Source organism: Camelina sativa, chromosome 18, assembly GCF_000633955.1.
Source record: "Camelina sativa cultivar DH55 chromosome 18, Cs, whole genome shotgun sequence".
NCBI classification, from domain to species: Eukaryota; Viridiplantae; Streptophyta; class Magnoliopsida; order Brassicales; family Brassicaceae; genus Camelina; species Camelina sativa.
This window is the reverse complement of record NC_025702.1, coordinates 424,939-440,268: the sequence shown is the minus strand read 5'-3', so window position 1 is coordinate 440,268 and position 15,330 is coordinate 424,939. Positions and strand designations below refer to the sequence as shown.

General features: G+C 36.7%; 6 protein-coding genes across 16 annotated transcripts in view; 2 read left to right on the top strand and 4 right to left on the bottom strand.

Annotated features, from left to right (window-relative positions):
• LOC104760150 (E3 ubiquitin-protein ligase RBBP6-like) overlaps positions 1 to 367 on the bottom strand; it is a gene marked incomplete in the record, with an annotated part of 6,350 nt that extends 5,983 nt beyond the window's left edge. Inside the window, 1 exon segment of the mRNA XM_019240493.1 lies at positions 86 to 367.
• On the top strand, positions 1,502 to 2,771 carry LOC104760149 (formyltetrahydrofolate deformylase 1, mitochondrial-like). Its single transcript, XM_010483029.2, has 5 exons — positions 1,502 to 1,751; positions 1,861 to 1,973; positions 2,131 to 2,281; positions 2,370 to 2,443; positions 2,546 to 2,771. Exons 1-5 carry the CDS (start codon positions 1,614 to 1,616, stop codon positions 2,754 to 2,756), a joined length of 687 nt encoding a protein of 228 aa, XP_010481331.1. The 5' UTR covers positions 1,502 to 1,613; the 3' UTR covers positions 2,757 to 2,771.
• LOC104760148 (VAN3-binding protein-like) lies at positions 3,699 to 5,896 on the bottom strand. The gene is made up of 6 exons (XM_010483028.1): positions 5,322 to 5,896; positions 4,807 to 5,200; positions 4,541 to 4,717; positions 4,406 to 4,455; positions 4,267 to 4,318; positions 3,699 to 4,186 (listed from the first exon to the last, which is right to left on the bottom strand). The coding sequence occupies exons 1-6, from the start codon at positions 5,616 to 5,618 to the stop codon at positions 3,945 to 3,947; spliced, it is 1,212 nt and encodes a 403-aa protein (XP_010481330.1). The 5' UTR covers positions 5,619 to 5,896; the 3' UTR covers positions 3,699 to 3,944.
• LOC104760147 (aquaporin TIP2-3) lies at positions 6,377 to 7,694 on the bottom strand. The gene is made up of 2 exons (XM_010483026.1): positions 7,247 to 7,694; positions 6,377 to 6,921 (listed from the first exon to the last, which is right to left on the bottom strand). Exons 1-2 carry the CDS (start codon positions 7,622 to 7,624, stop codon positions 6,547 to 6,549), a joined length of 753 nt encoding a protein of 250 aa, XP_010481328.1. The 5' UTR covers positions 7,625 to 7,694; the 3' UTR covers positions 6,377 to 6,546.
• Positions 11,524 to 13,454, top strand: LOC104760145. Of its 11 annotated transcripts, none has more exons than XR_762854.2 (5): positions 11,524 to 11,818; positions 11,975 to 12,150; positions 12,724 to 12,770; positions 12,905 to 13,029; positions 13,254 to 13,454. XR_762854.2 is itself a non-coding variant. In XM_010483022.2 (4 exons), the coding sequence occupies exons 1-3, from the start codon at positions 11,643 to 11,645 to the stop codon at positions 13,002 to 13,004; spliced, it is 315 nt and encodes a 104-aa protein (XP_010481324.1). In that variant the 5' UTR covers positions 11,524 to 11,642; the 3' UTR covers positions 13,005 to 13,029; positions 13,254 to 13,454. The 11 variants fall into 11 exon arrangements, 6 of the variants coding, with proteins under 6 accessions (XP_010481324.1, XP_010481325.1, XP_010481326.1 ...); XR_762855.2 differs by having other exon boundaries at positions 11,975 to 12,093; positions 12,985 to 13,029; positions 13,254 to 13,266; XR_762852.2 differs by having other exon boundaries at positions 12,985 to 13,029; positions 13,254 to 13,266.
• LOC104763003 (putative pentatricopeptide repeat-containing protein At5g47460) lies at positions 13,489 to 15,299 on the bottom strand. The gene has a single exon (XM_010486428.2). It carries the CDS (start codon positions 15,231 to 15,233, stop codon positions 13,503 to 13,505), a length of 1,731 nt encoding a protein of 576 aa, XP_010484730.1. The 5' UTR covers positions 15,234 to 15,299; the 3' UTR covers positions 13,489 to 13,502.

Below are 15,330 nucleotides of genomic sequence, written 5' to 3'. Positions count from 1 at the left end.
GGGGGGGGGGGGGGAAGCTCTGATTGCGCCGTAGATCTCTCCAACGCTCCTCTCCTAAGGTCTTCGCAGTTACAAAACCGTCGCAAAAGAATCGGATGACCGTGGCTTCACTTCGTAAGATCCGGTAGCTACCTCCAAGCTTTGATGAATGAATCAAGGGTGAGATTGAAAAAGGAGGATCTACAGGATAATAATCATAGAAATCGAGGAGCTGAGCGGTGTGTGTCTTCACGAGAAAGAGATCGATCTCGAAATCTAGGGTTTCGACTCAGAAGAGCTCTCTCTCTTTTTCTCTCGATGTATCTTGTTTTTCTTTTTTTCTTTTTGTTATCTTAAAATTCCCACAGAGAATTTCCTTAAATAAAATAATTAAAATCTTATCTTATGAGGAGTTAGCCCCCCCTCCCATTTAGGCATTTACTGCAGTGGGAAATATGAACCGAACCACGGTTGGTTTTGTTTGTGTGTTTTGTTTTTTTCCTTAGTAAAAAGAAAGGGCCCATTAAATGACATATTAATTTACCTAATTTCCCATTATTGACATTTTTTCCAACCAATTTATATATATTTTTTATACTAAATTTTGAACTCATACGATATTATTTAATATATTTTGGTGAATATTATATTAAATTTCATACCTAAAAATTTACACAATCAGTATAAAAACACTTCGAAATTAATTGTTGTCTTTGGAGAATAATCAAAACATTAATTGGGCCTAGCGATGTTAAGAAGGGCTTAAAGTTATAGGGTTGGCCCGGCTCGTTTAAATATCTTGGACCCGTAACTCTGTATTTTTGTTATTAATATTTCGAGCTCGTCTAGGGCCGAGTTGTGCAAAAGTTCGAGCTGGCCCTGTTTTATTCTTCTTCAATCTTCTATTTGAAAACGACGACGTTTTAGTCTAGGTTTTTTTTTAGGCAATTTTTTTTTCTTCCTCCCAACTCCCAAGCACCATTGACAGACCTCTCAAAATCAATTCACTCACACGATCTTCGTAGAAATCAATTCGCTCTAATTGAGATGATGGAGAAACTAGGGATTGAAAGATGAACGAATCCAAAGAAGAGATTGGGGAACGAATAAGGAATTTTCCTGAGATCTAAGGGCTTATTAGATTCAACTTCAAGAAGTCCAAAACAGAGAAGATAATCGCATAGCAGAGACACCAAGGCTCTGGCTTCGATTCCACGACCACTACAAAGTTTATCACTCAACTCATCAATAATTAAATAATACGTTTAGGAAGAGAAAATAAAATAATAATTGCAAGGTCATGACTGACCAAGTTTAGGTTCGTTAGTGTTAGTTTTGTAGGGCTCAAATTCAAAATTGGTTTTTGGAGGGCCGAGCTTGGACACGGTCGGGCCGGGCTGGGTTTATAAACCCTTTTTAACATCCCTAATTGGGCCCTAGATTTTGTTTATTAAGGCCCTTTTTTTTATTTTTGATCAAAGTGTTTTTAAAAAAATGACAGATCTCAGTATAACAAAAAAAAACAGTATGGATGAGTGGAGCGATCCTCTGTCTGGGGAATCGGGACCGTAGTTTGGTCTCTCTCTCTCTCTCTCGTTCAGGCTTGAGGCGGAGAGAAGAGAGACCAATAGACCATGATACGACGAATCTCCCTGAGAGCTTCTCGATTCGCTAAGAACTCGTTTCTCAAATCGTCTCAATTCCACGGCGAGTCCCTCGATTCCTCCGTCTCCCCTGTTCTCATTCCTGGCGTTCATGTCTTCCATTGTCAGGTAAACACAACAACTCTTTCGTAAATCATGCTCTGTTGATTCGAGAATCGTAAATCATTTTCAATTAATACTCTCTGGGGTTTGGTTTGTTTGTTATGTTGAATGTTAGGATGCTGTTGGGATTGTAGCAAAGCTATCAGATTGTATTGCAGCTAAAGGCGGAAACATTCTTGGCTACGATGTTTTTGTTCCTGAAAACAACCATGTCTTCTACTCCCGCAGGTTTTGTTTTGTTACCCTTTTTTTTTGTAACTTTCTCCCAAAGCTATAGACTTTAAATTATTAAGCTCTCTTGATAATGAATGAATCGAGGAGTGAAAGGTCATGTTTTGATGTTTAGTTGTTTTGAAAAAAAAAACAAAATGATTTCTTTTGACAGCGAGTTTATCTTTGATCCGGTTAAATGGCCGAGAAACCAAGTTGATGAAGATTTTCAAACCATTGCACAAACATATGGTGCCTTGAACTCGGTTGTCCGTGTGCCTTCTATAGATCCCAAGTATAAGATAGCCCTTCTACTCTCAAAACAGGTATTCAAATGTTCGCAACTTCCTTTTTATTACATTTTCTTCTACTCTTTTGTATGTCCTCCTGAATAGTATGTGATTCTATATACAGGATCATTGTCTTGTCGAAATGTTGCATAAATGGCAGGACGGGAAACTCCCCGTGGATATTACCTGTGTGATAAGGTGAGCTTATACAAGTTCCCGTTTTCATCTGGCTGACTCAGTAGTATATCTAGTAGTGTCTCGGATGCTTATGCTGCTTGAATATTTTTTTTGTGTTTGTAGCAATCATGAAAGAGCTTCAAACACTCACATTATGCGGTTTCTTGAGAGGCATGGCATCCCATATCATTATGTATCAACAACAAAAGAGAATAAAAGAGAAGATGAGATTTTGGAGTTGGTTAAAGATACTGATTTCCTTGTTCTTGCTAGATACATGCAGGTAAATCAGATTTTTGGTCCTTGCCTTATCTCTATCCTTTTAATTCTTTGATCAAATGTTTAGTAGCAATCATGTTACTAAGCAGTCATCGTCAGCCTTCAGATGAATATTACTANATTTTCCTGAGATCTAAGGGCTTATTAGATTCAACTTCAAGAAGTCCAAAACAGAGAAGATAATCGCATAGCAGAGACACCAAGGCTCTGGCTTCGATTCCACGACCACTACAAAGTTTATCACTCAACTCATCAATAATTAAATAATACGTTTAGGAAGAGAAAATAAAATAATAATTGCAAGGTCATGACTGACCAAGTTTAGGTTCGTTAGTGTTAGTTTTGTAGGGCTCAAATTCAAAATTGGTTTTTGGAGGGCCGAGCTTGGACACGGTCGGGCCGGGCTGGGTTTATAAACCCTTTTTAACATCCCTAATTGGGCCCTAGATTTTGTTTATTAAGGCCCTTTTTTTTATTTTTGATCAAAGTGTTTTTAAAAAAATGACAGATCTCAGTATAACAAAAAAAAACAGTATGGATGAGGGGAGCGATCCTCTGTCTGGGGAATCGGGACCGTAGTTTGGTCTCTCTCTCTCTCTCTCGTTCAGGCTTGAGGCGGAGAGAAGAGAGACCAATAGACCATGATACGACGAATCTCCCTGAGAGCTTCTCGATTCGCTAAGAACTCGTTTCTCAAATCGTCTCANGAGCAACGAGTCACTTTGTTACCGAGGAACTTGATTCAGGGCCTATCATTGAGCAAATGGTAACTCATCTGTCAACTAGTTGATTGGTAGTATTTGTCATTATCAATGTACTCGGCAGCTTTCTCAATTTNCGTCTCCCCTGTTCTCATTCCTGGCGTTCATGTCTTCCATTGTCAGGTAAACACAACAACTCTTTCGTAAATCATGCTCTGTTGATTCGAGAATCGTAAATCATTTTCAATTAATACTCTCTGGGGTTTGGTTTGTTTGTTATGTTGAATGTNGGAGCTTTGTCCAGAAGTCTGAGGACCTAGAGAAAAAATGCCTCACGAAAGCTATAAAATCATACTGTGAACTACGGGTATTACCTTATGGCACAAACAAGACCGTTGTATTCTAGTTACAAAACCAATGACTGATTCTCATCTGATTTTTTGTATGAACAATACAAGAGAATATTATACGAATTTTCTGTAAGATTGATGATTTATTTGCAGCAGAAAAAACTTGGGAATAGTAAGTATTTACAGGACTATCTACCGCATGCCATCGCTTAGACTCAGAGATTCCAGGGAGCATTTGGCGGCCTCGAGGCATTGTACTTTCTGGAGACTAGTCTGAATCCCACCAACCCATCTTTGCTTCTCAATCTTACTCTTGCACTTGAACTCCAAAAGACCCTGTCCTGTTTTCAAACCAAAATAGATTTCTTCGGAATTTTCCCTCTCTTTTCTGTAAGGCCATGCAGATATCTCGTCGCAGACTCCATAAACTACGCCTTCAAAAGCAACAACAAGCTTCAGACTTCCGTGTTTCAGGTAATTTCCTTTAATTCTTGTAAGAATAGAAAATGCTTACATTTGATCTTCTTAGAGAATGCCCCTCCAACGTGTTTGCTTTTGAGTTTGACCTGAGAAATTCATAGAGGTTCAAGTAACTAGTATTGAGAAGCAAATGCATTTGTCTGTTACAGATCAAATCCAGTCTGCTCAAGTACCTGAGACTTCTTGTTGATATAGACACAGACTCGCTTTATTCGCTGCATTCCTGCTATTTAAGTTTAGTATTATTAGCATCTTAACTAGTGGAACTAGTCACGAATCAGGCAGAATTTAAGAAGAATAGGATTTACCATTTCGTGCACATTGCACCAGTTCGCCCTCTAGAGGAAGATTTGGTTCCTCTAATCTATACTGACAATATACGGGCCAGTGAGAATCTGAGAAGCTCTTCTCGCAAGGTGTGATAGTTGCATTACTCCTTGCTTCCTTTGGATGCCTCACCTTTAAAGCCGCTTCTCCTCTCAATGCTGATTCATTTTTCCACAAATTCAGATCAAATCTCATCCTACTAACCCAATCAAAGCCTCAAACATCAAATTTTGAACAAAGGCCTTACCAGTTGCAGCCGCGGCTGTCAGAGTCATGAGATCTCCAGGGCTGTGGATATCGATGGAAGACCGAACCGTGGAAGCAACACAGTTGTGATCAGCACCTGCTTGCTCAGCCATTTCAATGCAGTACGAAGCCAGTAGTTCTGTTGCTGAGGCTAGAGACAGTGCCATCGTGTGGCTTGACTCTTTGCTGCAGCTTTCCTCAGAGGTTACAGACGCTAACCCAGCTGCCAGAGCAGCAATGGACACAGCTGAGTGAACACGGGCTTTCTCTACCCGCGCTTTATCTTTTTTCTTTGGAATCCTCATGTTGCTTTGGTTGGTGTGTTGCTTGTGGTGAAACCACTTTGATAATCTCCCTGATCTGCGTGCCCCAGCTGAGTACATGATCTTCTCTGCCTGCAAATACCAAGGAATCATCAAAATCAGAATTCAATAACTAGTGAAAATGTCCTACACAAGTGAAAGTGTCTGACTGAACAAAGAGAGACTCTAGGCATCAGCAGGAAAGGGGTCATACCATGAGTGGATCTGCAGCAACATCTTGGGAGAAGACTCTAAGACTGTTCTGGGAAACAGAAAACAGATCTCGCCGTTGTCTCTGCTTCTGCGCTAAAGCTTTGGAGATTTCAGAAGCAGATAGACTCCATGATCTGGACAGGAACTTCATTGGCTCCCTTGGTGTCTGAGGCTGATAAATCTGGGAGAAAATCTCTTCACTTCTCACATTTCCCTCGTCCAACTCTTCCTCCAGATTCTCTGATCCGAACAACGATGAAGAACTATCATTCCAGTCTGAATAAAACCCACCTTCCATTTTCTTCTACTCAGATTTGTAGAAACCCCAAGATGACGATAGAACTTTTCTAGATGAAGAAGGTTAATATGTTGGTTGACTCAAGGTTGTGAAAGAGAGAAGATCACCAATAAATAAAAACGACCTCTTTTCTTTTAATAACTTGGAATTGTTCAAATCCAATCGAAAATATACTAATGAAGTCTCCACGTTCTGATATAAGTAAGGCAAAAGGTTGGGAGAGACGGAGGGAACACAAATCGATGTAATTGTGCTTTGTGCAGAGTCCATTTCTTCAGGAAATGTCTCATCAAATGGACACAAAATATAGATTAGAGAAACCATAAAACTTGTAATATGAATAATTAGGAAGTAAGGGCACGATATTGTGGGGACATTTGCATAGGTTTAAGTGCCATAAGCTGTTCTTTTGTCTTGTCTTTTTGAGTTTGAGAAGATTTGAGTGGACAACTTTAACAGAGTTCGTGACTCTGCCGACCAGTTTCTGTTATACTAATTGTCATCACACAAAACCATGACACTTTTGGTATTCCTATAAAGATACTCCTCCCCCACGAGTTCATTAGTGCTACATATAAACAATTCTATATTGCTATCATTATTTTCTACAAATCTATGGATTAGCCATGTAACCAAAAGAAACAACAGTCCATTGTATGGTAATGGTTCTACAAAAGCAATTTCGGCTTTGTGCATAATGTTTTCACGTTATGCAAAACCATATGGATAATAAAAAACAAAAAAAAACCAATGATACGTTTGAAAAAACCCATGAAGTGGAATATATATACATTTTCTTATTAACAAGATAACTTTTTGTTTGTTTCTCTAAGTGGTACAATTTTGGAAGAAACTGAACAAACACCAAAACATTAAACAACCAACCAACAAGCAAACATCAAACAATCACAAACCCGTTTATAATTAATTACACTCGGAGCTCACGGGTTTCTACAGCTTCGTAAGAACCAATGAACACGTCACCGTAGATGAGTCCGGCGAGTGCACCACCAACGAGTGGTCCAACCCAATAGATCCAAATCTGTGACAAGTCTCCACTGACAACAGCTGGTCCGAACGACCTTGCTGGGTTCATGGAGCCACCACTGAATGGACCAGCGGCGAGGATGTTGGCACCAACGATGAAACCAATAGCGATAGGCGCGATGGTTCCGAGCGATCCTTTCTTTGGGTCAGCTGCGGTGGCGTAAACGGTGTAGACCAAAGCAAAGGTCACGATGATCTCCATCACAATACCTTCGACCGCTCCTAAACCGGCTGCGACTCCGTGGGTTGGTACGCTCTGCAAAAAAAAATCGGGAAACAATTCATTTGATACCCTTTAACCGTTCTTTCCTTTTTGCAACGTACTAAAATATTTTTGTCACACTATTGTCCCGTAAGCAAATGAACCAAACCGAATAAAAAATCAAAGCGAATCGGTATATAGCTACCTAATAAAACCGAACTAAAAGTTCTCAACCTAAACCGCAAAAGCATTTTCTGATAACTTAAGCAACAAACAATGAAAGCCTAACATATTGTAACCTAAAAAACTAATATTCATGATGCAAACCAAAGCGAACCAGAAAAGCAAGAATAACCACTCCTAGGCTACTAGTACATACCTTCCCATTGGTAACAAAGACGAGGAGAAGACAAGCGACGATGGAACCAAGACATTGAGCTATCCAATAGAAGAAACCTGTGATCAATGTTATGTTCCCGCCGATGGCAAGGCCAAGAGTCACAGCTGGGTTAAGGTGACCACCGGAGATGTTAGCAGCAATGGAAACTCCAACGAACAGAGCAAAAGCGTGAGCTATCGCGATGGCTACAAGACCAGCTGGGTCTAAGGCTCCATCAGAGGTCAGCTTGTCAAACGCGATAGCAGAGCCAACGCCAGCGAATACGAAGAGAAGAGTTGCGATAAACTCAGACAAGTAAGCTTTTAGAGATGCTACGCTGAATGAGTCACCCACACTTCCAACTTCGATCTTCACCATTTTTTCTTTTTGAAAATAAAAGTTTAGCTTGTGGTTGGTTTTGTTTTTTTGTTTAGCTCTTTCTTCTTTCTCTGTTATTTGGGCTTTGTATGGGCTCTTCATGTTTATATAGCGAAGAGGAGACGACAACGATGGGGCCTGTATGACGTGTCAGATCATTATTGGAAGCCGTCCAAACCGCCTCTTAATTGATTAATTCGAAGATTAGCAATATTTAAGATGGTTAGTGACAAGTGACAACTATGTTGGGATTTTAAAACATGCAAGGATAAGAATCTTCTGTTGGCACTTTGATAATTCGCATTTAAATTAAATGTTGTGTCACACCAATAATGATAATGGTCTTATTATTATGTTTACTAGTCTTTGTAATTATTTTAAATTTTTCGTACTGGATTAGATAAGTAGGGAAGTGCTAAAATATTAGTAGGGATTATGCTATGTTATTATCCTATTTGTTTTTGTTTCTTACTACTTCTTAGGAGTTGGTGGATTTGAAATACTATTTAGCAGTGCAAGACAAAAAATTTGTTAGTACGGTACGGTTCAACTGCGATATGTGCGGGATATATGTATTTGTGGGACAAGTGCGGTTATTCCAAAATAAGCGGTACAAAATAATGTTTGATTGGTGAAAAAAAATTGGCAGTGCGGATTTCATATTATTTTATTAATAACTAGTATAAGTATATATTTTCATTTGTTTTGTATTAATAAATATATATATTTTAATTTCTGAATTTAAAATACCAAAATTTATTTAAAATTAAAATTTAATATAGATATTTATTATTGAATCAGTTACTAGTTCAAACATAAAAAAAAGTACAACACAATTAAAAAACCATTATCAAGCTCTTTGATTTACAAATCTATTCATAATATCAATCTTTAGTTCCAAATTTTGGTTTAACAAACAATAATATCATAAATTATATTATATATTTTTCTAAACAACATTTTGAGTTATATATTTTTTTGTTTGTATGTAAGACTTATTAAAAATAAGTCAAAAACATTACATATAATGAGAAATAATAGTGAGAGGGAGAGAGAGAAATAATAGTGAGAGAGAGGTTTATTACTTTATTACTTTGTGTTAATAAAAAATATTTGAAGAAATATTTGCTTTTCTATATTTGTGTAAGATATATATTATTTAAATATTGAAAAGGAAGTAAAAACCTGTATTATTTTCTGTGGTTTCAAAAACCGCTGGTAAACACTATGGATTTTTGTAAAGACGGTCCACCATACAGTTTGCTCGACAAAACTGCAAAATTTTTTTTTTTTTTTTTTTGAAAAATGCTTATATGTTTTAGAAAACTTGAATGGTGACCATAGTGCGTTTTTTACTAAAAACAATTGAAAAATGCTTTTTGATGTTCACCATTCACTACCTAAGATAACTATATAAAAAAAACAAAATTAAGTTTAAAGTTTCAACTATCTGCGATTATGAAAACTTAACATCTCGAGGTTATTTTCTTCATTTTTTTGGCATTTATATAAACTTACATACATAGATTGATATATATATATATATATATATATATATGCTTATAGACAAAAAAAACATCGTAGGTGAGTCTATTTACTGGAATCTCTGCTTTTTTCATAAGTCACAAATACTAGAATAAATTTTGTAGCTTTCGAATACTACAATATTTTTTTTCCTTTTTTGGTGTGTAATCAAAATATAACTACAGTAAAACCTCTATAAATTAATAATGTTGGGACTAAGACATTTTATTAATTTATAGTGATATTAATTTATCTATAAATTAATAATTATTATTTTATAGTATAAATTAATAATTATTAATTTATAGATATATTTTTAATTGTTTATTTTTTTAAAAATTATGAATTGGAACAACTATAGCAAAATAAGATTAAACTTTCGGATGTTATAAATTTTATGGTTTAGGAATTGAACTTGTAATATTTAGAAAGCACTATTTACAATAAATTACAAATATTATAGACAAATTGACTTATACACATGAGACACATAAATTCAAATCTATGAATAATAATATCAATTCTCCTATTTTAATAATCTGTCAAATTATCAAATTGTAAATGATGCATATCTAAAAATTAAAACTTTAAATTTAATTATTTGTATGACATGTTATAAAATATTTTAGAGATATCATTATAGGTTGAAAATACAACATTACAATTGTTCTATAGAATTGAGCTTTAGGAGAAACATACACTATTATACCAGTATATATATATATATAAATTTACATAATTATTAATTTATGATATTATTGGGACCATATTTTATAAGGAGATTTCGAAAAAATTATTATCTTATTATCTTATCGAATATTGTTAATTTTTACACTGACCCGACTTGGGACCAGCAAAATTTATTAATTTATAGTGTTTATTAATTTATAGAGTATTAATTTATAGAGGTTTTACTGTAATTCTCATTTATAAAACCAAACCGATATATAAACTCGTTTAATTGTAAAATCTAAATCAAACCAATATTTAATTTTTCTTAAATAAAAATATACAGAATTTGTTTCCTTAATTTGTTTTGCTTTTTAATTTAATTTTGATTTATTTTTTAAATAAAATAATATATAAAACATTTTGATTGGTTAAGAGGGGAAGAGGTGAATAAAAAGGTTCACACATTGATTACTTATGTTTAAACGATTTTTTTTTTTTTTGTTGAAACTTAAAAGGGCTTAAACGAAGTTATGCATGTTATTATGTGATTTGCCCATAAAAAGGTAATTCTATGTTTCTTTTAGTCAAACGTGTATAATTCTGATTTCTGAATATTGAAAGGTGCTCCAACTCCACCATGATGGCAAATTAAACTATCTCTGTTAAGTGATCTATTACTTTTTTTTTTTAGCCGTCCCATTCCAATCCCACCTAATATATTTTTTTTTCAACCAAACATTAAATAGAGAAATTAAAATAGAACTCCAATACTACCACCTTATATTTTTATTTTGGGAAAAATGTCATTAAAATTTCCAAGTTAGCATTTTCGTTGATTTAAATCACGAAGTCTTCATTTGTTGAAAAAAATCCTCACTTTTTTATTAACTTCTATTTAAATCATGAAGTCTTGTTGGCTTCGCCGTTTGAAGCACAATGTTAACTGGCCAGACAGAGATATTAAACGGGGTTAATTAGGCGTTAACGAGATCCGTTAATTACATCCCTAAATCAAACCCGATTATCAATTCCTCCCAAAATCCCCAAATCACAAACCCTAATTTGTGATTCCTCCTTTCTTCTTCGATTGGATTTTCTTCTGCGAATTCAACTGATGACTCTGGCTCCACAAACACACTTCGATGGCACTCCACGGTCAAACGAAGCTACCACAAATGTCTCTGAGCTAGAACTCATCTGTTGAACTCGAAGAAGAAAAGAGAAATCGAAGAAGAAAAGAGAAATCGAAGAAGAAAAGAGATTATCGATTGGGGTTTGAAATTTAGGGAAAATGAGAATCGATATCTCAATTTGGGAGTTTTAGGGTGTTTTAAACAGCGTCGTTTTGCTATTAACGGATCTCATTAACAGATAATTAATCACATTTAATTTTTGCGTTTGGTCACTTAACGTTGTGCCTCAAAAAGCCATGTCAATAAGAGTGTGCCAATTATTTGGAAGTCAACAAAAGATTTGTGTTTTTTACCTCCAAATCTAGAGTTTGTGCTCTAAATCAACAAAAATGCTAATTCGGTGATTTTAATGATATTTTTCCGATTTTTATTTTGGTTGGGTCATCAAAAGGGTGATTAATCAATAGTAGTTATTTAGTGAAAAGGTGGGCCTAATTAAAGCCCATTAAAAATATATTCCAAAACCCAAAAGAAACAGAGCGATATTTTATTTTCCAGCTTCTTCTTCTTCTCCTTCACTCCGTCCGTCCTTCAAAGTTAAAACCCTATAAACCTCTCTGTGGGCGAAGATCGATCTCACTTTTTTCTTCTTCTTCTTCTTCCGAGCATCATCGTCTCTATCTCTTGCAATGGCTTCCAGAATCATGAACAGATCATCCGTGTCGTCTCTCAGATCCGCAATCAGATCCTTGCTTCGAAATTCTCCTGTTGGCACCGGATCTTCACCGGCTGCTTCATCCGCCGGATTTAGTATTCCGTCTAAACCCGCTGCTTCTACTCCTCTTCCCCGATTCTCTTTCTCCAGGTCTGTCGACTGTTTCCATGACTTCAATCAATCGCCTAATTTCCAAAATTTCAACTTCCCATTTTGTCATTTCTTTGATCCGTGGTGTTCATAATTCTTCGATTTAGGGTTTTTTCCATTTGATGAGTATGTGCGGGTTTTACCGTTTCCATGTAGGTGTCCATCTGAGCTTGGTTGTGTTCAGTCGCTGTTACCGCTTCACAGCACAGTGGCGGCTGCTCGGTTGACGTCTTGCCTTAGCACTACTTCCAGAAGCAGCCGAGCTCTCTCTCAGGGTACTCTCTGCTGCACCTCTCCCGACCTCTAATTCTCTTTTCTGCTCTTTCTTTCTTGTGAGTATAGCTTTTNTTTTTTTTTTTTTTTTTTTTTTTTTGGGTGCTTTCTTCTCTATTTTTGATCCTTCTTTCTGTTAGTCTTTACAATTTGTAATTCTATGTTGCAGTTTTTAAATTGACTGAGCTCACATACAATTTTGATACTTTTATGTATTCCACACATGACCTTTGGTCTTAGCAGTCGGTTTTGTATTAGAAAACTTTAAACCTTTTCTAGTCATTTACATGTGAGGACGTTAGATTGCTGTGAGAAAAGGGATCAAATTTATAGTAGCTTCGATGTTATAATTGATTGCTTATATGAAGTGTGTCAAGATCTATGATTGATTCATTTGACTATGCTTTTTCCTTATTTATGTTAATTCTTAGTTTTGTGACATTCTTACTTGGTAAGAACAGAGTTGTATTATGTTGTGTTGGTAGATTTAACGTTTGACTCATAACAACTAGGAGGATTAACCCTAGTAAAACTAGTATATATATTGAGTGAATCAGTTTCTAGGGTTGTGAAAGAGTTTTGAGCTTTAGTGCCATTGTGTCCGTCTAATTATGAGTACTTGGTTCATGCAGGCACATAATTTCACCGTTACCATGTGGGATCCTTGCATCTTTATCAAGTATGAACCTTTTTTTAGTTCTAGTAATTCAAATGAAATATTGGAATACAAGCTGTAGGATAGATAAACCCTGGAAAACGTGGAATTTAAGATTTTCATTGTGTTTTTTTGCTTTTCTTTTCTATGAACACCAGTCTAGGGAAGTTAGTTCATGATCTGCGTATAAGAGTGGCAAATATACTCTAGTAATTTGTAAAAGTGCTCTTTGTCCCAGATGGAATCGATGGCACGTGAGACGTATTTGCAGTTGTTTTTAAAGGTGGGCTCTGTCAACAATGCTTTGGTGATCATTTAGATTTTAGGAAGCTATTTTAGATGAGATGGCTTGACTAGTTTACTGTTCATCTGATTTACTTAACATTTTCCAAAGTTTCTTACAATGAAATCAATATAGCCCAAAGCATCCGTCTTTCTTTCTTCTTGGTAAATATCAGTTCCTGTTTCTGTCCTAACCTTTAATTCTCTTTCTGTTTACTGTTGTAGAGATGGGCCTTTCAGTACCAAGGTGACCTGATACATTCATGAAGATTATTACTATTGAGTGAGGAAAGTTCTTCTCTAAACTTAGAGACAAGTTCTTTGTTTGTGACTCCAGACTCATGTCATTTTCTTTTCGATTCATGAAAAAAAAAATGTAATACAATTTCACCCTTTTCCACAACTCATCTCCCAGATTCAAAGCTAGCTTGACATTATATTTAAATAACCAAAAGCTCAAATCTTAATACAATACTAAATCTGTAGTGCTACATTTTGCTCTTGAATCCAGCTAGACCCGACTTCTTTCTTTACCCCTTTTTCTCTCATTATCTTCCTAATTTGACTAACTTCTCTCCATCTCTCATGGTAAGCATAGAGATTCGACATAACTATGTATACATACTCATCCTCACCAGCTTCCCCCAACTCAATCATCTTAGCGGCGACGGTTTGGGCAGGTTTCAGATCCTTTCGAGCACTACAAGAACCAAGCAAAGCCCTCCAAGCCACACTATCATACCCAAAACCAAAATCTTGAATCACCTTTTTTGCCTGCCAAACCTCTCCTGTCTGCCCCATAGCTCTTATAAGAGAACAACAGTGCTCTATGCTTGGTTTGATCCCATACTCGTTGACCATCATCTCAAAGAAGCCAACTGTGACTTCCATTGGAACTTCACAATGAGAACAAACAGCTAAGAGATTCAAGAATGTGAACCGATCAGGTTTCATGAATCTTTCTTGTTTCAATTGATTAAAGAGCTTGATTGCCTCAGATGAATCGCCATTACGAGCATATCCAGAGATCATTGCGTTCCACGCAGTTAGATTCTTTCTAGGCATCTTCCAAAAGATCAGCTCAGCCTGCTTTAACATTCCGCACTTGGAATACATGTCTATGAGAGCACTTGCGACAACAACTCGAGAATCTAGACCGAGCTTGAGAGCACAAGAATGGATAAGGCTTCCCCATGGAACCACAGCGAGGGTGGCAATGGCGGCCAGAAATATTGACAAGCTGTACTCATCCAATCTGACTCCCAACGAATGCATTTTCTTGAAAAACTCAGTAGCTTCTCCTGATTGATCACTGTTGACATAGCCAGTCAATATAGTGTTCCATGAAGATGAATTAGGGTTTGGCATATCTGATAGAACCTGAAAGGCATTACTGAAATCCCCGGACTTGACAAAAGCATCGATGAGCTCGTTATATGTTACAGTATCTGGATTTGGCATTTGGTGGAAAAACCAAAGGCCCAGCTCGACCTTACAGTTCCTTGAGCAGGAAGCAACAATGGCATTCCAAGAAACAGTGTCCTTTTCTTCCATTTGCTGGAATACCAAAACTGCATCATCCATGGAACCACATTTACCGTACATGTCAATTAGACAGTTACCCACTACGACATTGCCTTTTTCTACGCCAAGCTTCACAGTCTTGGAATGGATACAGGCTCCAAGCAGCAAGAGACGCAGTCGTGAGCAAGCAGCTAAAGCGGCTGTAAAAGAGAATTCGTTAGGGAAGACATCAGATCTGTGGAGTTCAAGAAACAAAGAGAGTCCTTCCTGGAACCTTCCCGATTGAACATAACCAGAAACCAATGAGTTCCAAGAAATGACGTCTGGGTCAGGCATTTCGTCAAACATTTTGTGAGCATCTTCCAGCGAGTCGCTTGTCTTGTAAAACCTCATCAGGGAATTGGAAAGACGCGTATCTGAGACAAACCCATGTTTCGTGACGTAACCATGAAGCTGCTGACACAAAGAAACGTAGCCATAGTCGCCGGAGACGCGGAGCAAGTGAACAAGTGGAGAAGCATCTGGCTTGTCGCCGTCATTGATCAATTCAACGGCAGATCGTAATACGCCGATGGAACCGAACCGAGCCAGAGCAGGAAGGATGGTAGTCCATGAGTTCGAAGAGGCAGTGGAACCAACGTGACTCCTCGTTGTAAGTTTATTCGACACAGATCTTAGCATTTGACTTTTAAACAGACTAGTCCATGATGCTGCTTCATATGTATTAAAAATTCCAAAACATTTGGTAATGGTAACTCTTTTTTTTTTTTTTTTTTTT

What these genes read in the sequence shown, in the direction of transcription:
- LOC104760149 (XM_010483029.2), top strand. Translation starts at nt 1,614, where the DNA reads ATGATACGACGAATCTCCCTGAGAGCTTCTCGATTCGCTAAGAACTCG. An exon ending in TTCATGTCTTCCATTGTCAG is followed by an intron (nt 1,752 to 1,860) that starts GTAAACACAACA and finishes GTTGAATGTTAG; the next exon opens with GATGCTGTTGGGATTGTAGC. An exon ending in CCCTTCTACTCTCAAAACAG is followed by an intron (nt 2,282 to 2,369) that starts GTATTCAAATGT and finishes TTCTATATACAG; the next exon opens with GATCATTGTCTTGTCGAAAT.
- LOC104760148 (XM_010483028.1), bottom strand. Translation starts at nt 5,618, where the DNA reads ATGGAAGGTGGGTTTTATTCAGACTGGAATGATAGTTCTTCATCGTTG. An exon ending in TTGCTGCAGATCCACTCATG is followed by an intron (nt 5,201 to 5,321) that starts GTATGACCCCTT and finishes TGGTATTTGCAG; the next exon opens with GCAGAGAAGATCATGTACTC. An exon ending in GACAGCCGCGGCTGCAACTG is followed by an intron (nt 4,718 to 4,806) that starts GTAAGGCCTTTG and finishes AAAATGAATCAG; the next exon opens with CATTGAGAGGAGAAGCGGCT.
- LOC104760147 (XM_010483026.1), bottom strand. Translation starts at nt 7,624, where the DNA reads ATGGTGAAGATCGAAGTTGGAAGTGTGGGTGACTCATTCAGCGTAGCA. An exon ending in TCTTTGTTACCAATGGGAAG is followed by an intron (nt 6,922 to 7,246) that starts GTATGTACTAGT and finishes TTTTTTTTGCAG; the next exon opens with AGCGTACCAACCCACGGAGT.
- LOC104760145 (XM_010483020.2), top strand. Translation starts at nt 11,643, where the DNA reads ATGGCTTCCAGAATCATGAACAGATCATCCGTGTCGTCTCTCAGATCC. An exon ending in CCCCGATTCTCTTTCTCCAG is followed by an intron (nt 11,819 to 11,974) that starts GTCTGTCGACTG and finishes GTTTCCATGTAG; the next exon opens with GTGTCCATCTGAGCTTGGTT.
- LOC104763003 (XM_010486428.2), bottom strand. Translation starts at nt 15,233, where the DNA reads ATGCTAAGATCTGTGTCGAATAAACTTACAACGAGGAGTCACGTTGGT.